Source organism: Schistocerca piceifrons, chromosome 3, assembly GCF_021461385.2.
Source record: "Schistocerca piceifrons isolate TAMUIC-IGC-003096 chromosome 3, iqSchPice1.1, whole genome shotgun sequence".
NCBI lineage: Eukaryota > Metazoa > Arthropoda > Insecta > Orthoptera > Acrididae > Schistocerca > Schistocerca piceifrons.
Window position 1 is genome coordinate 305210355 of NC_060140.1, and position 22836 is coordinate 305233190.

Below are 22836 nucleotides of genomic sequence, written 5' to 3' on the forward strand. Positions count from 1 at the left end.
ATCTTGTTGAAAAATGCCACTGCCGTGATCGGCATGAAGGGCTACCCGTGGTCTACAACCAGCGTACGTCATGCTGCCTTGCACGAGCTCCACTGGAACCATGGATGTTCAAGTGAATGTTCTCCAGAGCATCTACATCTACATCTACATCCATACTCCGCGTGCCACCTGACTGTGTGTTGCGAATGGTACTTTCAGTACCTCTATCGGTTATCCCTTCTATTCCAGCCTCGTATTGTTCGTGGAAAGAAAGATTGTCGGTATGCCTCTGTATGGGCTCTAATCTCTCTGATTTTATCCTCATGGTCTCTTCGCGAGGTACACGTAGGTGCGAGTAATATACTGCTTGACTCCTAGGTGAAGGTATGTTCTCGAAACTTCAACAAAAGGCCGTACCGAGCTACTGAGCGTCTCTTCTGCAGATTCTTCCACTGGAGTTTATCTATCATCTCCGTAACGCTTTCGCGATTACTAAATGATCCTGTAACGAAGCGCGCTGCTCTCCGTTGGTGAGCAATATTCAAGCAGTGGGCGAACAAGTGTACTGTAACCTAATTCATAATGGTGCCGCCGCCAGCTAGTCTCCGTCCCACAGTACAGGCGTCAAGAAACCGTTCCCCTAGAAGATTCGCGCCCTCCCATCGGCTTGATGAAGAAAGCATCGGGATTCATCAGACCACGCAACGCTCTGCCACTGCGCCAACGTCCAGTGCCAATGATCATGGGCCAATTCAGTCGTAGTTGATGAGGTCGTGGTGTCAATATTGGCACACGCATTGGTCGTCTGCTGCGGAGGCGCATCGTTACGAGTGTTCGCTGCCCTGTGTCTTCAGACACAGCACTAAAGTCTCATGTTAGTTCCCCCACAGTTCGCCGCCAGTCCTCTTTTATCAGTCTGCCCCCCTACGACGTGGGACATCTGTAATGAGCGGCGGACACAAAATCCCACGACGCCTAGACATGGTTTCTCCTTGGTTTCGCCAAATGTCGAACACACTCAAAACAGCACTCCTCGAACACCCGACAAGTCGTGCAGTTTCCGATATGTTCGTGCCAGGCCACCGGGCCATCGCAATCTGCTCTTGCTCAGACTCGGATAGATCGTGCGCCTTAACCATGCTGCACACGGAGAGCACATTCTCTGATACTATATGTACAGTGTGTGTGTCTAAATAGCAGTCATTCCTCGCCAGGTGACTCTGATATCGTCTAAATGCATTTATATTGACAGTAGGTTGGTGGTCGTAATTTTTTCGCTGATCAGTTTATACTTTGATACTGGCAAACTATCTACAAACACATTTAAGTTTGTATGGAAATCTCAGAGCTCGAGTCCTACTCGAACTCGTCCGGGCCGGCCGAAGTGGCCGCGCGGTTCTGGCGCTGCAGTCTGGAACCGCGAGACCGCTACGGTCGCAGGTTCGAATCCTGCCTCGGGCATGGATGTGTGTGATGTCCTTAGGTTAGTTAGGTTTAACTAGTTCTAAGTTCTAGGGGACTAATGACCTCAGCAGTTGAGTCCCATAGTGCACAGAGCCATTTCTTTTTTTTTTTTTTTTTGAACTCGTCCGCTTTTCTTCTTAATCGACATAAGAATCCATTTTAACTACTGTTCATAGCTAGTGCACCATCGGTGAATCGGTGAAAATTGTAGAGCAGTTTTGAAAACTACTAATTATGTAAACATATTTGTTAATAGCATTAAAATATCCAACCCTGTTGTTCCGACCACGTAACTACAACGAGGAAGTCTTCTTGTAATGCCGGCCGAAGTGGCCGTGCGGTTAAAGGCGCTGCAGTCTGGAACTGCAAGACCGCTACGGTCGCAGGTTCGAATCCTGCCTCGGGCTTGGATGTTTGTGATGTCCTTAGGTTAGTTAGGTTTAACTAGTTCTAAGTTCTAGGGGACTAATGACCTCAGCAGTTGAGTCCCATAGTGCTCAGAGCCATTTGAACCATTTTCTTCTTGTAATACAGATAAACAAGCAAAATTGTTGGTTACGACGAGGTCATGGCGGTATCCTGCCGACAGATTTGAATGGAGGGTGAAACACTCATTGGAGGAAAGGCTTACTGAGTAACACTTCGACAGGCCCTAGCCAGTTGCATAAGGTTTATTGCAATAACCGTTGTCTCCGATTCGTTACCACTAATGGTTTTTTCAGAAGGAAGAAAGTCATGTATAATATTTTAGACATATCTCGAAATAAACATCCAAAATAACCAAAACATTATTACAAAAGTTGTCATTTAAATGTTTATTTCTTAATATGTTTAAAACATTGTAGGAGAAGATACCACTAGTGATACTGAAACCCGGTAGAAGCTTATTGTAATAAATCGTAGGCACCCGATCGACTGTATGCATCATTTATTGAAAGTCTATTTACGCTTGCTTCTGTCAGTCATGCTTAAATTTGTAGAAAAGTAGTTATCCAGACGGTGTTTTACATTCGTTACTACTCATTTAGTACTTCCTGATCCAACTTCTTGACTTGGTTTGGATCTATATGTCGTAGTTCGACATGTGGAACAATTCCATGCTGCTCGACATCAGCTTTTCTAGCCGCCGTATAAACATATACAGGCTTGAAAATCTCATCCGGTTTGCTGCCGAATATACGGGCTATTTCAGGAGGGAGAGTAAATATCTCAGCAGGTGATAGTACTGAATAATTCAAATAAAACAATCCATACAGCATGTGTCAAATTTTTATTGCTAAAATTTGTGGTTCAGTAGAATGGCTTAAACTCTAGCCTTCTAGCCCTCTACTCCAGGTTTTACGGGTTTATTTATCGACTGTCATTTTCGTTCCGAATTTCAAGTTATGAAGTTGCCCATGAGCTTACATAATTGAATTTTTCGACTGTGGTTGTTGATTTGTTGGCCAGTCTTACAGTATAATTTAAGTATCAGCTTACAGGAACCCATTATCTATAGTTTCTTGAACACGAGTTGACAGCATTATTGGAACTGGTTTCTTTGGCTGCGAGGATTGGTGTTTTCTTCCTCCACGATGGAGCCTCTACGCATTCCAGTCGTCAGGTAACACTCCATAAAAAGCTAACAGTCCCCGGGAGATGGATCGGTGGAAACGGTCACGTTCCATGGCCACCAACGTCCAAGGAGAGGTATGTAATGTAAGGATGCAGTCTCGCGGCGGTAACACTGAATAAAATGTTTTCGGGTTTCGAACCGTGTCAAGTAATTAAAATTTCAGGAGTTTTCAGCCAAAGACTCCTTGGCCATTGTCAAGTGTGTCAAGTGGTATGACTGCCAATGGGCCACTGGTACGCCTCTAACACACGCTAACTGCTGGCTGTGACGTCTCGAGTGCCTGCGGCATCGCCATATACGATCCTGCATTGACTATTAGACGGACAGCGTTGCAATTATAGCCCTTAGCTGCTACAAACCACTTCATGGAGAATTTTGAAGATATTGCCTTAGACGAGGCGCCATTAAAGCCCAGTTGTTCCTTTCGATTCGTTGACGACACTTTCGTCATTTGGCCTCACGGACGTGAGAAACTTTAAGAGTTCTTGGAACAAGTCAACGGTATTAACAGTAACACCCAGTTGCCCATGGAGGTAGAAAAATGCGATGCGTTGCCATTCCTCGACGTTCTCGTCCGCCGCATACGAAATCGATGCATTGGCCACAATATCTATAGTAAGCCCACCTACACACAAAATAAAATCGATCTTCGGGCCTCCGACGAAAATCTGTCAATTACTGACACGCAGCAGGTCTCGGAACTACTGAGATCTACTAGATACCTTGCGAGTGTGGTGAATTGTATGTCGGATAATCAGTACACACTGTGCAACAACGCAGAAAGGAGGTTTTATAGCCTATGCTACCCTAATGATTACGATGTTGGGTTCGTGAGGCGCTCAACTGCGCGGTCATCAGCACCCGTACAAAGTCCCAATTTCTACACAGTCCAATTTTTTTACCCAGTCCAATCTACCCACTGTCACGAATGATGATGATGAAATGATGAGGACAACACGAACACCCAGCCACGGGCAGAGAAAATCCCCAACCCGGCTGGCAACCGAACACGGGACGTCGTGATCCAGAGGCAGCAACTACCGTCAGTTGTGACTTCAGTGGTGTCTATCGAGAGCTCATTGGAGAATAAGGTGGAGACCTATTGTGTTTCCTGATGAAATCTGGTTCTGCCTCGTGCCAGTGATGGCCGTATGTTGGCTAGAAGGAGGCCAGTTGAAGGCCTGCTACCAACGTGAGTGCGTGCTAGACCGACTCAAAGGAAGGCCTCGGCGCTTGTTCGTGACGTCACGTCAGCTAGGCACGGGGAACGCCAGGTCTGTTGCAGGCATACTCATAATGGTGGTGTCTCCTTCTCTGACACAGGAAAATGTGAAACTATTGGCGGTAGTTGACCAACACACATTGTTCTGAGAAATTTCTGCAATCAATTAATTGTGCAATTCATTGCACTTCTTACAAAATAGTGTACTCCTGAACTTAAATTTCCAGCTGGTTTAAGGATTGACATACAAAAACAACTTCATGGTCCAGCAGCAACAGAATTCGTGCTTCTTTACTTCATTTGTAAATCTGAGGAAGTTGCGTTTTACAAGAAACTGTGAACATATTGGTGCTCTTCTTTAGGAATCTTGGTTGACTATGGGGTGAGGAGCACTGAATGTTAATGAAATATCTTGCGATTGTACAATTTGGTTCAAATGGCTCTGAGCACTATGGGACTCAACTGCTGAGGTCATTAGTCCCCTAGAACTTAGAACTAGTTAAACCTAACTAACCTAAGGACATCACAAACATCCATGCCCGAGGCAGGACTCGAACCTGCGACCGTAGCGGTCTTGCGGTTCCAGACTGCAGCGCCTTTAACCGCACGGCCACTTCGGCCGGCTGTACAATTTGGGGGAGGGGGTAGGAGACAGAAGAAGAGGCAAAAGAGAGATACTTGATTTATCAAATAAAATTTTTTGTCTTATAAAGTTTCTCCTTTCAGTTACAAGAGGGGAATATTTATCTTTTCTAAAGTTCATGTTTAAAAAAGTTTAAGCTCAGCAGTATTTTCGATGTATGAAGCTATTTTGTTTCCTGTTTAGAATTCCTTTCGTTGAAAACGACTGTAGTCTAATTACTGGCAACAGTTGAATTAGTTCACATTTCCAGTGACGATGCCAAATGAAAATAAATAAATAAATAAAAGAAACGAGTTCATTGTAAGGGGGTTTGGGTAAGTTTCGATAACAAAATGGATCAAGTAAATTTAGTTACTTGAATGTAAAATTTCCGTAGCTTGCAATGGGGCAAAGCATCTTCTCATATTGATCTACGTTTGTTTCGACAGGATTCAGTAACACAAAACTATGATCTTCATTTGTAGCTTTACGATAGTAAGAGAATCTTTCATCTAAATAAAACTGCAGAATCCAAAACAAACATTTTGTCCAAAAATAAGAGATTTATAGTGATAAGCACGCCCAGGCGTTTCTGCCTGCAACAGACCTGGCGTTCGCCGTGCCTAGCTGACGTGACGTCACGAACAAGCGCCGAGGCCTTCCTTTGAGTCGGTGTTGGCTACACACACCCGATCTACACATGGAGTTAAGGTCTAGGGAGCGATCTTGTATGTCAGCCAGAGTTCTCTTGGGGTTGTCCCACGCACCCTGACTGGAAATTTGCACGTCAGTTTAGTGATTCGACCTGTTGTGCTGAGATTCATGAACAGAATTCCAGGGGGTGTTCTCGAAAAGAATAACTATCTCTCACATACCACTGTTGCAGCCCAGCATGTTCTACAAAGCGTCGACATGTTGCCTTGGCCTGCCCGATCACCAGATCTTCTCCAGTCAGGCACATATAAGACAATATCCGACAGCAATTCCAGCGTCATCCACAAGCAGCATCAACTGCCCCTGTACTGAATTACCAAGTGCAATATGTATGGAGCTCCATCCCACAAACTGACATCCGAACCTGCACAAAACCATGCATGCACGTTTGCAGGTTTGCATTCAACATTCTGGCTGTTGCACCGGTTATTAATGTATCAGGATTTCACATTTGCAAAGGCTTATTTCACAGTTACATTAACCTGTGGTCTTGCAATGTTAATCACTTAAATGTGTTACCTTAACAAAGCTATTCCTGAAATTTCATTACTCGACGTTAATTATTTTTTGGTGTTGCGATTTTTTTCCGTCGGCACTAAAGATGGCTATAAAACAGCTGAAATCTAGATCTACAGTAACATACAGATTGGATTTGAGACTGACTGACTTCCTTTCCTTTTCTGGAACATACCAGAGTCGCTGCGCACAATTGTTCCGATTGAATCAAACCTAGTTAATATTGCAGCCCCATTCTCGCTGAGTACCTACTATTATTCACGCAATATTAAGCATCTTCCTGAGGAAATGCTTGGATGTGCTATCTACCTTACACGTAAATTTTAGTCAGTTAATAAAAGCTGTAAATACAGTTTTAATTTCATTACTGAGCAGTACATAAAAGCCACCTTTCCCGGGGCAGATGATTAGTGACATTATTCGGAAAATCTGAATAATCAGAATCTCCTTTGAAACTATTCTAATTATTGTGCACGGCTTACATAAACAGCATAATGACGTTTCAACAGCATGTATTTGCTCGGCACGCTCCAGAACAAAACGAGTTTTTCCACAGCAAATACCGCTGCTGTTTCACTGGTAAAGTCAGGTATTTTTCGAGCTGTCAATAACGTCAGTATACGACGCAAAAACAAATAGATTTTCCACTCGTGTATTTATTGCAGAGAGGATACTTTTTCAGAGAGGATACCCCTTTAGCATTAAACGAATAATGATTCCACGCAACACGAAATAAGGAACAGTGTTAATCAGCTGGCCATGGAATACTGTGAATAGTGATAACTTTTTTTTCCTCTGCCTATACTTAAACTAAACGCTTAATTGTGTTACAAGCGCAATTAAAATGTTACACATCGCACTTATACACAAACAACCTTCTAATATGTACTGATATTTCCTCTTTAAAAAGTTTTACTCGTTTAAGAGATTCAGCATTGGTTACAAAGCTCGCATTGGTAATCAGTTTCAAAAATATACAACTCATTTTGACAAAGAACCCAGCAGACAGTAAAAAGTTTAGGTAAGAAGAGAAGCTTTTGAAATATAGTAAGACAGGATAATGGTGAAGATCAGATCGGCACACTCGATTGCTGATTAGGAAAACTGATTAGAAAAGAATTTTACGGTAGAGCTCTACTACAGAAAAGCATCGGTTGAGAGCACACGGCCTGAGGCATCAAGGAGTCGTAGTGTGTAAAAATTGAAAGAGGCTTGAATACGGTTTCAAATGAATGTACACTATTTAATCAAAAGATTCCGGATACCCTTATGTAATGCGGAATTGATCACCACAAGATCTCACGAGAGGCAGTAACAACAGAACGGGTCGTTCAGTAGAGCGTAGCAGGTTCGAACGTGGGCTGAGAGGGAAGTCCGTCAGGGACATTTCAAACCTTTTAAAGTTGCCCAAATCGACTGACGGTGATTATGAGGGAGAAACGCGAAGGAACAACCACGGCCAAACCAAGACGAGGAGGAACTCATACTGACGGAAAGGGACAGTCTAGTAGTGAGAAGGGTTCCTAGCGAGGGGGCGCAGTGGTTAGCACACTGGACACACATTCGGGAGGACGACGGTTCAAACCCGCATCCGGCCATCCTGATTGAGGTTTTCCGTGATTTCTCTACATGGCTTCAGGCAAGTGCTGGGATGGTTCCTTCGAAAGGGCGAGGGCGACTTCATTCCCCGTCCTTCCCTATTCCGATGGGACCGATGACCTCGCTGTCTGGTCCCCTCCCCCGAATCAACCAACTACGGAGAGTGGAACTAAAAGCTCACACAAAACCTGCGGAAAGAATCACTCCTAAGTTCCAAAGCGTTACTTGCATCTCGGCTAGAACAAGGTGGTAAGTTCCTATGGGACCAAACTGCTGAGGTCAAGGATCCCAAGGCTTACACACTATATAATCTAACTTACGCTAAAGACAGCGCACACACCCGTGCCCCGAGAGAGGACTCGCGCCTCCGACGGGGGAAGCCGAGCGAACACTGACAAGGAGCCTCAAACAGCGCGGCGGCTGGAACGACTGTGCGTAGAGTGTTAAAAAGAATGGGGCAGAATGGTCGAGTAGACCTCCAAAATCAAAACATATCTGTAATCAGCGATAAGACACATTTCAGGTGATGTAAAAAACGATGTCATTGGACAGTACTTGACTGGAAACGATTGATTTGCTGTGATGAATCAGACTATATCCTGTGGCAATCCGATGGAATGATAGGGGTTTTGCAAATTCCTGGAGAACGTTTACTGAAATATTGTGCAATGCCAAATTGAAGCGCGGAGGAGGTACTGTCATAATTTGCGGCTGATGAGGATGTTGACCCCTTACGCACTTAAAGTAAACTGTCAGTGCGGAAGGATATAAACACATTTTACAGCACTGTGTACAGCGTACAGTAGCGGAACGGTGGTGACTTATCACAATGGCAATGACAGAGTGCACTGTCATTGTGATAACAATCATCGTGCCGGCCAGGGTGACCGAGCGATTCTAGGCGCTACAGTCTGGAACCGCGCGGCCGCTACGGTCGCAAGTTCGAATCCTGCCTCGGGCATGGATGTGTGTGATGTCCTTAGGTTGGTTAGGTTTAAGTAGTTCTAAGTTCTAGGGGACTGATGACCTCAGAAGTTAAGTCCCATAGTGCTCAGATCCAGTTGAACCATTTTTTGAACAATCATCGTGTCCGAACTTGTCACCCCGTCATACAGGAGCAACTAAGAGACAGCGGTTTGTTGACAATAATAGTCCTGACCTGCTCAGTGTCCTGACCTGAGCCAAATGGAACGCCTTTATCATGATGTTGACCGCCTCTGGGTTTCAACAGAGTTCACGCTGACATAAAAGCGAAGGTTGGACACAATCCACATTAATATCCACCCATATGATATACTTTTGATCCAATAATGAAGATCACAGCAATTAATCATAGATAAAACGACTTGCTTGGAGAGCTCCATCAGACTAGTCTTCTGCATGAAGTCCACAAGAGCAACATAGAATCATACTCCAAGGGATAGAGACTTTAATACACTGACAGTCAAAACAGAAAGACAGTTATTTAGGAATGTAACATTTTGTTTAACGAAAGTGTCAATAATTGCTAAGTTATATACTTTCCATAGTGGTATTCTGTGTGTTACTAGACGAGAAACAGAGGGCAATTATGCTATTTTATTCGGTATGATAGAATAAATGAAAAGCATTAGTTTGCTTTTTTTTGTACAATATTCCTTTATTGTGTTAATCGGTTTTCGGCTTACAAGGCCAACTTCAGACATATACTGTCATCAAAGAAGTTACAATGCTTGTAAGCCTCGTCGGAAGGCAAGTTACACATCTAGATTGAAGCAGAAACGTACAGTAAATAGCATTTTTGACAGTGTGCTGGTAATGCAATGTAAAAAGTAAACAGCTTAACAGTAAATAAATAAAATCGGAGTAAAAATGAAAAAAAAACTTAAACACAAAAGCCTACATAACAGTTTGTATTAATAAACAATATCAATAAAATAAAATAAAATTAGTATTTGACAAGGTGACTTCAGGAGGCGTGATACGCCAACCATTTAAAAGCAGACAGAATTATCAATGTAACTACCGGATGTATAAGAACCGTAAGCAATATCAATAAAATAAACAGAAATTAGTAAATGCAGGAAAATGAAGGAGTGTGATGGAACATATAGTAAATGTAACCTTTGAGACTGCGGTGGTACTGCATTTTAAAAGATAAAAAAGCTGAGCAATACACAAATACAAAAGGAGCAATCAGAAAAACATGTATTTATTTTACTTCGTTCATTTATTTAATCCAAACTATTACATAGACACAGTTTTGAGTATAGTGTTAATGTTTTTCGTGTTTGCTCCTTTTGTATTTGTCTATTGTTTAGCTTTTTTACCTTTTAAAATGCAGCACCACCATACGCTCAAAGATTGTATTTACTGCATGTTCCCCCACACTCCTCCATTTTCCTGCATTTATTCATTTCTATTGATGTTGCTTAAGTTCGTTAGATATTCTCTAGTCTACCAAGAACCAACGGAAGTTTCTGTTAACAGCATGATAGACTTAATAATTTAGTAACTTCATTTCTGATGTAACTACTCTCAATTTATAGCTATTAAACTGCATCAGGATAGCCGTGTCCATTAGATGGGTTCCTTTATAAAGATGCTTTGAAAGCGAGGATACCTCCGCTGGGTGATGGGTTTGGACCAGCCATGTAACGACAAACTAACGGATATGTAGGTTTGCTTCAGATCTAGCATTCATTATGGCGTGGTTCTTTTTGTAGGAACATCCATTATGGTTGCCAGAAGCTTAAGCCAACCACGACAGTACACCGGTTTCTCGATGTGGACGAGACTTCAAACACGCTCAAGGAAGATGACTCAGTCTCACTTTTGTCGGTTTTCTTAGAGCACCCGTAATGTCTGTGTTGAGTAGTCAGGGTCTATCACAAGGAACCTCTCGCTAGGCGCCACGTTGGCTAAGGCCTTGTATAGAGACCTCGGCCCTCAGAGGAGTAGTGAGCATCTAATATAGATCGTACTTGAGGCGTAAATTCCCTTCATAATTTACGCGACACAAAGATGAACTGCCAATTTGCAGTGTGCAGCTAGCTACACCTAGAGATGCTGTTGCCTGCGAGCTTGGCAGCACGTCGTTGTCTACCAAGGCTGCTACTAATCTTTCGCATTTATGTCACTCGTCTCAACCCTCCTGTGCCTTACTAAATAATAGACGGTATTTATGTGACAACTTAATATTTACTTGATGTCTGTGTCAATCAGTGAAATCTGATGATGCCACTAATGCACTTCGGTTTCAATGAAAAATACCTGTTTTCTTAAGTAAGTGTAAATCCTTTATGCACAAAACACATTTCCTGCCAAAAAAAGTGAAGTCCCCAGAAAGGGACTAGGAAACAAAATGAAATTTCACTGATTGTAAGGGTATATGCCAACGACATTTCTGCAGTGGTAACACCAGTTCCCGTCAGATCACCAAAGTTAAGCGGTGTTGGGCTGGGCTGGCACTTGAATGGGTGACCATCCTGTCTGCCGAGCGCTGTTGGCAAGCGGGATGCACTCAGCCCTTGTGAGGCAAACTGAGGAGCTACTTGACTGAGAAGTAGCCCTCCGGTCTCGTACACTGACATACGGCCGGGAGGGAGGTGTAATGTTCACATGCCCCTCCATATCCACATCCAGTGACGCCTGTGGTCTGAGGATGACACGGCATCGGTACTGTTGGGCCTTGATGGCCTGTTCGGACGGGAAAGGGAATATGATATTATTTCAGTTATTAAAAAATCAAGTCAAATTTCAAAAGAACGTGGTACTCTGTGTCCACTTTTCAGGACGATGTTGCACCCCGTCTGGCCTGCTGCATGCGCTGATTAAGATGGGAAGGGTGTCAAAGTCGTTGTACCCTCTCCTGAGTGGAACTCGCCTTGCTATTTTAATTGGTCCTTGATGTACAAGATACTGGTACTGAGATGAATTTGACGTCCAATCTGGTCCAACAAGTGTTCTATAGGGGAATAGATCTGGTGAACTCGCTGGCCACAGAGAGTACTTCAACATCAAGCAGACGGTTCTTAGAGCAACATGCCGTATGTGGATGAGCTGAAAAATGGAACCACCATACGGCTGCATTACAGGTACATGAGGACGCAGAATATACATTGACATACCGTTGAGATGTCAGAGTTTCCTCAGTCATCACCAGTGGTGACCTAGTGGCTCCGAATACCAAGATGGTGGAAGTAACACCGCTGTGCCTCTCCAAATCATTGGAAGATAGATCCTCTGCCCTGCTAGTACCCATACTAGCGGACGATGCTCATCCAGGGCAGTGCAGTACAGGGATTCGCCGCTGAATACAATGAGACGCGTTTCACCAGTAGTCCATGCTTCCCGGTTTCAGCACCACTCCAGACGCAGACATACGTGTGTGGTCTGAACGGCAGCCTACTCATGAAATGGTACTTACCTAGTCCTGTTGCTGCTAGTATCCCAACAGTGACGTGGGATAATACAGAATTCAGCACAGAGTCAATTACTTGTTCTTTGATGGCAGGCAGGCGCAGATCTGAAGGGGTTACGATGTTCTTGGTGCACTATATGGCGATCCTCCCTTTTAGTGGTCAGACATGGTCGACCAGAACCTTAACGACGAGTATGCCTGCCTTAACATTTCTATTAACTCCAACAGAGGGTCACTGTCATATCAGAATGCCCCACATAACTGGATATTGCACCAGCCACCCAAATGGAGATCCACAAGGAAGCCCATTTGAAACTCTGCAGGTGTCAATACAGCAGTCCAACACAAGTACGCCGGATCTCTGTGTCCTGCACAGTGATCAATTTCTGCCCCTTATATAACTTATCCTACAAGTGCTGGTAACAAAATGAAGCACGAACAACACTAATTCACTATGGTGGTCGCTCTACCCGTTACACAGAAATGACATTTCAGTCATTTAAATACTTGCTGGTGGTGTACTGTACGAAGCTACATTGGCATCTGACCATGTATTCTGGTGGCTTTACTTTTTTTACAACCGGTGTTGTTACTGTGGTGTGGCTTATCCTGACCACCTGCATTTCAATGTGCTACCTTGATTTATCACTGTACGAAGTGATGCTTAATTCACGCCTAGAATCAAGATTAAATACGATGAAATTAATAAATGCATTAAATAAAAAAAGGTGGTAGTGGCTACCGACGCGCAGGTTAATGGCGGCTTTCTTGAATTCTGGAAGGCGGTCGATACTATTCCACACTCTCATCAAAGGAACAAAATGCAGAGATTATGGAGTATTAATAGGCATTGGGATTGATTTGAACAAATACTACTAAGGACGAGTGTCACGGTAAACGGAGAGAAATTATTCGACGTAAAAGTAGCGAGGAAAGTATTTGGTGCCGTCGTCTGAATTCAATTTCAATAGTTTTGAAATGTAAGCACAAATGTGTAAGCTCTTTTTACCAGTGCAGATGAACATTTCGTTTCCAAACGAAGGTGATAACCTGAAACAAATCTAGAGTTTCATTCCGTCCACACCCTCACTCTCACCTCAAAAACGCGGAGAGAAAACCGCCAGCTGAGTCACTGAAAATGGTGCTGTGGCTCCAAAACGCGTTCGACTAAGGGGGAGAATAAAATGTACACTGAAGGCAATTATTAACAAAGATATTACTAAACTATAAGTTACATTGATGGACATTCCTTCACGAAATGTCTGTTAGTAGCCCGCCAGAGTGGCCAAGCGGTTCTAGGCGTTTCAGTCTGGAGCCGCGCGACCGCTATGGTCGAAGGTTCGAATCCTGCCTCGGGCCTGGATGCGTGTGATATCCTTAGGTTAGTTAGGTTTAAGTAGTTCTAAGTTATAGGGGACTGATGACCTCAGAAGTCAAGTCCCATAGTGCTCAGAGCCATTTGAACCATTTGTCTGTTAGTACTGCAAAAACTTGTTAGCCATTGCTTCGGTTTCCCTATGATTTTTGTCTTCTGTTACTTCGGGAGCGACACTCGCCGAAATTCCCCCACTGCCATCTGAGCACGATGGAGGCGCACGTTGTAGTCAAAGCTACTGGGAGGCCGTGTCGTGGGGGAAAGATATGTAGGCCAGCTGCAGATTCGGTCGTTTCGTGAGCTCGTTCGCGGTGCATTCATCGTGGTCAGGACCAACCAAGATGAAAGTACCGGGAATTTCGAAGAGTGTCGCTCACGAAGTTAGACAAGCCGACTCAAAAAGCCTGCGGAAATCGGAGCAATGAATAAATTATTCTCGGGATACCGAAGCTGACGGAAACTCCATGACACAAATAATGTAAAACGTCTTTGGGTTTTCGTCACATCTGTTGGTAAAATATTGCTTTCATATAAATAAACATTTCTTGTGTTATGAAAGTGTTCAAGATTCAATGGCTATTTCCACCTATGGGAAAACCGTTAGAGTCTTTAGGCCACACCAAATCGCTCTACAAATACCTTCAGTGCTCATCGTTTCGATCGGTGTGCTGGGATCTACTTCAAGATTGCATGGGTGGTCCTGTATAACTGAACACTTTCTGAATGCCTGTGCTATTTGCTTGTAAAAGTGTATTTTCTTGAATTTTCTTGGAGAATTGTAGTTACTGTCTATAAATCCTTAGGCTTCCATTGAGTAAATACTGAAAGCCGATGGTGAAATGGAAAGACGGTCTGGAATATTGTTTATTTTGTTATTTTTCCTCCTCAGTTCAAATGGCTCCGAGTACTATGGGACTTAACATCTGAGGTCATCGGTTCCCTAAAACTTAGAACTACTTAAACCTAACTAACCTAAAGACATCACACACATCCATGACGGAGGCAGGATTCGAACCTGCGACCGTAGCGGTCGCGCGGTTCCAGACTGAAGCGCCTAGAACCGCTCGGCCACATCGGTTGGCTTTCCTCCTCGGTTCATTCACGATAGTTGCTTGTGTTCCACGTCGTAGTGGGACGTAAGATATCTGGAGAAACTGTTATCACTCTCCAGAATGAATAGCTGTACTACCAACTGTCCGACTTCAAGTTCACCAGTCTCAGAATACACCATCTGATCAAAAGCATCCCGACACTCTGTGTAACGCAGAATTGACCATTAGATTTAACAATTGCCAGACCCGCTAGTGTAAGATGTGGCGGGGAGTACAGCGTTGTCATCAGAGAAGCAGTAACAGTTAAATGGGTCGGTCGTGTGAGGTCAGTGACTTCGATTGTGGACTAGTCACTGGATGTCACCTGAGTAACAGATCCCTCGGGGACATTTCAACCCTTCTAAAGCTGCACAAGCCGACTGTTCCGGATGTGAAACTGATGTGTGAACGCAAAGAAACAACCACAGCTAAATCAAGAGCACGCACAGCTCATTTCCTGACGGACAGGCACCATCGAGCATTTTAGTATGAAATCAGCGGAAGAAATCACTAGTTAGTTCCAATGTGTTACCAGCAGCCCGTGGTCAATCAGCTGCTCACTAGCCAGACATTTCTGTAGTCACTGTTACGGTACTGTCTTGAGCGGAGCTACAGTTTACATGTCACTCCCACTAGATGGGTGCATCTCGTACAGGAGATTGAGTAAAGGGCTACGCCACTGGACTGGGGCGTCAGAGACCTCACAGAAAGTGTCGCTAGCAGAGTCCAAAGGACACATCTCATATTAACATTGACTAAGAGATGTCCGGATTCTTTTGATCGGATAGTGTAAACGGTCTAGCGAAGGTTTAAAAAGAAAGATGTCAACCAAGACCCACGACATTAATTCTGCAATATGCATTTTAGATCTACATCTACATCTACATTTATACTCCGCAATCCACCCAACGGTGTGTGGTGAAGGGCACTTTACGTGCCACTGTCATTACCTCTCTTTTCTGTTCCAGTCGCGTATGGTTCGCGGGAAGAACGACTGTCTGAAAGCCTCTGTGCGCGCTCGAATCTCTCTAATTTTACTTTCGTGATCTCCTCGGGAGGTATAACGGGGGAAGCAATATATTCGATACCTCATCCAGAAACGCTCCCTCTCGAAACCTGGCGAGCAAGCTACACCGCGATGCAGAGCGCCTCTCTTGCACAGTCTGCCATTTGAGCTTGCTAAACATGTCCGTAACGCTATCACGGTTACCAAATAACCCTTTGACGAAACGCGCCGCTCTTCTTTGGATCTTCTCTACCTCCTCCGTCAACCCGACGTGGTACAGATCCCACACTGATGAGCAATACTCAAGTATAGGTCGAACGAGTGTTTTGTAAGCCGCCTCCTTTGTTGATGGACTACATTTTCTAAAGACTCTCCCAATGAATGTCAGCCTGGTACCCGCCTTACCAACAATTAATTTTATGTGATCATTCCACTTCAAATCGTTCCGCACGCATACTCCCAGATATTTTACAGAAGTAACTGCTACCAGTGTTTGTTCCGCTATCATATAATCATACAATAAAGGATCCTTCTTTCTATGTATTCGCAATACATTACACAGTATATAAGCGAGCGCACACACGCGCTACACTCACTCTGTGTGTAGCTGCTGCACAGGAAACTGCATTGAACGCCGCCAACATGCCTTACAGGAGATATCGACGTCGTCGTCGCACAACAGTGTGCAAGAATATAGAGAACATCGAACTTACTATAACAGCTGGGGATATGAAGAACTGTATTCCAGTCAAGAGTGTTGCAGCACATGCTCTCATTGAAGGACCTTCTATATTTCTAGTATGTTCTCTGAATTTCAGCCTCGATATTAACGACACTTTCTCACATGGAAATGGATGGTTCACTGTCGCCATAGTTAGAGGTGGTAGTGGAGTGTCTAGTGTTCCTGGACTTGAAAGTTTTAATGATAGAGATGTAATTGCCTATCGTACCTACCGTATGTTTGAACCTGCTTATAAAGACTTTGGTAAATCTGCTTATGATTCGACCTCACCACTTGTATTGTATACACGTAACAAAAGAACATTTATCGGGGAAAGTTGCGCATCTTGTCGAAGAGACGAACTCATCTGTGAAGGAAATATGACGCACAGTAGAATTATGCGCAACGGACATCACTGGTGGCCTCCGACATCAAATCTTTAGAGATTAACATTCCAATAACAGATACTATGTACTTTACTAGCAGTAGAATTTCTCGTGTCGCTCTCGCTCATTTGGACCGTGTGACCATCAAAATAGCTGTGGAACTTGAGCCGTAACTTATTACTGAAATAATTAGTGTGTCGGCTCTCTCTCGTGCCCGCGCTTTGTCGCGGAACAATTGACTGCGATCGCCAATTTAGGAGCACGAGGAACGATTCAAAAAAGGTTTTTTTTTATTATTAATCTCATTTTGTTCGTTGTATCTGCTCGGGGCGGACGTCGCAAGACACCCGTTTCAGTTCGTTGTTGATCCATTCACTCAGTTTTTGTATTACAGAGGGCAGCTAACACTCTGACCGAACACGCTGAGTTACCGTGCGGGCAAACGGGTCGGTCTCCAGCGAGGTTGGAAGAAGTTAAGAGCTCGTCCGGGAGAGGGCAGCACTCTCGAGTACCGAGTGTGGCACGGCTACGGTGGTCGCAGCGGGAAGTCAACTCTGGAGCAGTCTAGGGCCGCTGTCGGTTTCGCGTGACGCGGAGGAGCGACACCGGTGAGAAGGTGGGCGCGGAGAGGCCACTTCTTGCAGCGGACCTGGGGTTAGCAGCGTCCACAGTGGAAGCTGTTGCTGCCCGTGCGCGATTAAGGCCTGGGTGTGGCTGTGTCCAATCCTGGGGCATCACGCAGTATTTTCAACCCTCGTGTTGTGTTACTGACGGCGTCCTTTCTAGCAGAGTCCAACTTGTTTGTCTGTGCCATCCCAGGCTGCCTTAGGTGCAGCGGGACCTCCGCTCTCTCAAGGGTGCCGTAGTGCAACATCACATTGTTGATTAAAAAGTACTTTCTTTAAAGGAGGAATTGTTAATTGATAATCATGACATTTCAAGTAAGAGGAAGTAGAGGGTATTGATTCTACTGAGCCTATCAGGCTGCAGAATAGACAAACCAAATTTGCTGTTTGAAGGGTTTTGTGTTTTTCAATTTCTCTCTAAAAATGCTGTAAAAATGTCTTGCTTAAAGTTCCCTTGACAAGGGATTGGTCGTGTCCTTGACATGATAAGCTTTTTGTGGAATTGCGATGTTTGAATCTGAAGTTCAAATTCAGTTGAGATATAATTTCTCTAGCCGTGTCTAGCACTGATTTCCTTTTACGTTGATGCATTTATAATCATTCTCGTTTTTGTTAAGAATATACGTTTTTGATTACTGTGTGTGTTATACAGGGTGGAGAAAAATTGTGATATGAAATTGTAACCCTGGAAAGCTGATGCCAGTAGGAACCAAAATTACTAATGTTGTGTAGGTCGACAACGCACAATTTTTAAACTACCGAAACTTGGCGCCACTCGCTCCAGTTGGCGGTGGGACTGCCCTGTTGCCGATCGTCGGTTGACGCGCAGCGCTATGACCAATCTGAGCTTGTGGCACCTAGTTCCCGTAGTTTAAAAATGATGCGTTATCGACCTACACAACATTAGTAATTTTTATTCCTACTGGCATCAGCTATCCAGGGTTAAAATTTCATGACACAATTTTTTTCCACTCTGTTCTTCACGTGATAATCGCCAGTGGCTCAAGTCTATAAGTTCTATATATTGTCTGTTTTAGATTTTTATTTTATTGTTACATTTCATTTAAATAAAGTTTACCGGTTAAGAACCAGTTACTGTAGCCTGAATATGTATGCTCACACCAGGGTACCGTGCTATTATGCTATTACGTTGTGGTAAATAAACTTTGATGTTGACAATCCTCTATCGACTTGGTCCTTCCTCTCCTCGAAGCCTTAGAACCTGCCAACAACACTGCCTTGGGCCAAGCAACATGGATTTATGGTGTCACACTAGTAGAACGGGCTTTTAGTTTCGTATCGGACTATCCCAAATTACGTTACCTGTGATGGACATCATCTTTACGCCAGTGACTGTTTTAAGCCATGTCAACGTAATGTAAGTTGACGCATTTTTATGTCTTTTCTTATTGTATTTCATTTTCCCATAGGGGCGGGTTGGCAGCAGTATATGCGCTGCTCTTCAGCCGAAAGACATAGAACACACAATAGAAGACATTTAAAAATAACATAAAGGAGAAAATACGGTGTACATAGACAGAAAAAAGGGGGGAACATTACGGAAGATAATAGACAACAAGGAGGTGACTGTAAAATGGAGATAAAAACCGTAAAAAGTCGCTCACACAAAAAACCTCACACTGGGACAATTAAAAGTACACATGGCGAAGTTTGAGAGGACCATAAAAGTATCGCCAGACGGCGTAGCACATAACAATCACTGACAGTAACACTATGTACCTTCCAGCACACAATTAAAATCACAGCTCCCGATGCACAGGAGGACAGCACCAAATAACACTGACGTAGCACACTGATGACGATAAGCAGAAAACAGGATCTGCTAGCAGCATGGAGATGAGGGAGAAGGGAAGAAGGGAGGGAGAGGGGTAGAGAGGGGAGGGGGAGACGAGAAGGGGCGCGTCGAAGAGGGCTGGGGAGTGAAGGACATGGGAGGGACACAGCTGAGGAGTGGGTGCAGGAACTCAGGGGGCGGGGGGATACACTCTGTTGTATGTCGTTAACTATCATGTTAAATACATTCGTGTTGTTACACAGTACAAGCACAGTATTCAAACATCTTAAAACAATGCAATCTGTAAATGCACATGTTCGTTAACCCATCACTAGTCTCACATGCATTAGACCACAGCTGCAGTAGTGTTGTGTTGTTTTACGATGTTTGAATAAGTGTCCTCGCACTGTGTAACAACGACACGAAAGTATTTAACAGGATTGACAACAACATACAAAAAAACCAATGGCTCCTTAAGATCAATCCCTTGAAGACCCAGGCAATCATTGTAGGTCGCACCACACCCTCCTTCCGCCTCTCGAACTTCTACCTTACCATCTATGGCCACCCCATTCCTCTCACTCCCACCACTCCCACCCTCAAGTACCTTGGCATCACCCTCGACCGCCGCCTTTCCTGGATCCCCCATCTCCTCACAGTCCAAGCCAAGGCATGTAACAGTCTCCATTTCCTCAAACTCCTCTCTGGTCGAACATGGAGATTAGACCCTTCCACTATCCTACATACCTTTAATAAGTCCCTCATCCTCCACATCCTATGTAATGCCCACCCCGCTTGGATCGCCGCCCCACCCCCCACCTACTACAAGTCACTCCAAATCCTTGAGTGCCATGCACTCCGCTCGTGTATCGCATCTGTCTCACGTCCCTCACAGGGATCCTTTATGATCTGATTCCCTTCTCCCAACTTCTCCTGTGCCTTGAATGAATACAGATCCTCTACGTCTAACTGGATCTCCCCCCCCCACCCATCCTTTGGTTTCCCCCATCCTCCCCCACCCTAGCCCCCTGCCACGCCAGTACCACAGTGTCCTACGTGGCCTCCAGCTCCACACACTCCATACCCTCACCCAAGGTGGCTTCCGCCAACTCCCCCTCCCAGATGATGTCCTCATACCTTCCATCTACCCCTCCTACCAGCTCTAATCCTTCCTTCTTGCCCCCGTGCTCAGGGCTCCCTCTCTCCCTCCCCCTTCTCTTCTTCCTGCTTTTCCCCTGCTGACCACCTTCTTTCGCCTTTTCAAACCCTCCCATGCTTCTGGCTTCTTCCTTCTCCCCTCCTCCACCCCCTCCGCCTCCCCTCCTGGTTTCCCCAAACTGTCTCTCCCCCCCTTTTCTTTCCCTCCCCCCTCCTACCCTTCACCCAGTGGTAAGCCCCCTTCGGTGCACTGATTTTTAACATTTTCGTTGTTGTGTCAGTGTTTCTCCTGTGCCGTGTGCAGTGCTATGTTCCACCAGCAGCGACAGTGTCGCCAGCGTCATTCATTTGTGTTCCCACTGTGCTGTTCCTTTGTTTTCGTGTCGACTCACAGTGCCCATTCTCTGCGTGTGTGTGTAGCTTTCGTCTATGTTGCTTTTAAATCTACCATTTATACTCATCTATTTTTGTTCTTGTTTATTCACCAATTTATACCATTCTATGTTATGTTTTCTTTTCTCATTTGACTATGTTTTTCTGTAACTCTCTTAGCTGAAGAGCAGCGTATTATGCTGCTGCCAGTTCACCCCGTTTTGGGGAGTGAAATAACAATAAAGAAAAAAAAAAGATATACAAAAGTGTCAGCTTACATTACGTTGACATGGCTTAAGGCCGTAATGTCACCACTTGATAATGGCCTAAGGCCGAAGTTGCAATTGTGCGTAGTAAACACTTATAACAGTCACTGGCGTAAAGATGATGTCCTTCAAAAAGTTTTTTATGACTGTGACACCCAGCTACAACAAGTGAAGTTCGTCAGAGCGAATGCCAAAATCGAAATTTTCCTTTGAGAAGGTTCTGGAATATTTATTTCATCATTGCCCCAACAGACGATTTCTTAAAGGGGAGTCTCCTTTCCTTCCTTCTGAACTACGTTCCAGCTTGCTAGGAGTGGTGGTAATGTTCAAGGGTCTGACTTACTGTTGGTCAGGCGCATTGTGCGGGAGCCCTCGCTGGCGGACAGCAGCCCGGAGCAGGTGGCGTCTCCCGACTGGGCCACGTTGAAGGAGACGGCGTCGCCGGGCCCGGAGAGGCGCTCGTACACGAAGCAGCGGTAGCGGTCCTCGTCAGAGTGCGCCAGCCGGTGCTCCAGCCGGCCCACGAAGTAGCGCACCGAGCCGTCCCGCCACGAGCCCAGGCACTCCAGCTCCTCCACTGCAACACCGCCCGTCCCAACGCTGCAGCTCAACCTACTGCACATACCAGAAACCCAAGTATTCTCCTATTGCACTCAGACCTCCCCCTGGTCTTTGGCATAAAAAACAGTCCGAAACCTGTGCGGATAAACGAATATATTGGCTGTAAACAATGATAAGGGACAAGTTGATTGTTTTGGGAAATTGCCAGTAAACATCTCATAAGTCAGATACTTCAAAGACGCCCATTTTTTTTTTTTTTTGAGATATTCATTGATTTTAAAAATCTATAGAGTAACGACATAGCTTTACAATCGTAAATTCTATCCAAATTTTTATTCTTAAAAATACGTCAGTGGGTGCTTAACAGTGTTTACTTGTAAACTGAGGGCACTTAATAGCAGTTAGCATTGACTTACAACTGTATACTTGCTGGGTGGGTTAACGAAACATTACTGTGAAATTTCTCAAAAATACAAATTTAAAAAGTCTGCGTTGTTTCAGTTTATGACACTAAGATCTGTATTACCAATTTTTGAAATAGTGAAGTATAACAAACGTAATTATTAATCTGTGATTCAGCTCAATGATAAGGATGGGCCTTAATATTTCTACCATCGCGATGTCACGTAAACAATGGTAAGGGCTGCAAGTTAACATTATTTACTTGCCTAAAGAATTGTTTCAATTTACCTGATTAGCAGCACCTTTTGAAGCGCATTTACGTTCGAGAACACATTCAGGATCTTTATCTGAGTCGTAATTACCCACATCATTTGTACTAACCGTTTCTGAAAACCATTTTTCTGGCACAAACACCTCACACGTTACTACCAGTAACAGCCACGTATTTGTAGTTATCAATGTTCATATCAACACGTACTGACAGAATTGCCATTAGTAGGAATCTAAAATTAGAGATGAAACTGCAATTTCCCGGTTTGTCATAGAGCGACCATAGTGATATGCATAAAGCTCAGCAAGTACAATATTTGACATACAATAACTCTGTTTTTCATCCACGGTGCCTTCTACTGTCTTCAGCCGAACTCCTCAAGCGTGATATCGGGTGTGAACAAAAAAAAATTATAAAAGTCCGAAAATAAACTGCTCCGCAGCTGTGGCCGAGCGGTTCTAGGCGCTTCAGTCCGGAACCGCACTGTTGCTACGGTCGCAGGTTCGAATCCTGCCTTTATCATGGATGTGTGTGATGCCCTTAGGTTAGTTACGTTCAAATAGTTCTAAGTCTAGGGGACTGATGACCTTAGATATTAAGTCTCATAGTGCTTAGAGCCATTTGAACCATTTTTTAAACTGCTCCGTTTCCTTGGAGGATGCTTAAGAGAAAG

General features: G+C 44.3%; 1 protein-coding gene across 1 annotated transcript in view; it reads right to left on the reverse strand.

Annotated features, from left to right (window-relative positions):
* The window catches only part of LOC124788613, a 189039-nt gene that overhangs the window by 140944 nt on the left and 25259 nt on the right, over positions 1-22836 (reverse strand). The window contains exon 3 of the mRNA XM_047255883.1: positions 21273-21506. Coding sequence (XP_047111839.1) covers positions 21273-21506 — 234 coding nt within the window. The remainder of the gene's footprint in view (positions 1-21272; positions 21507-22836) is intronic.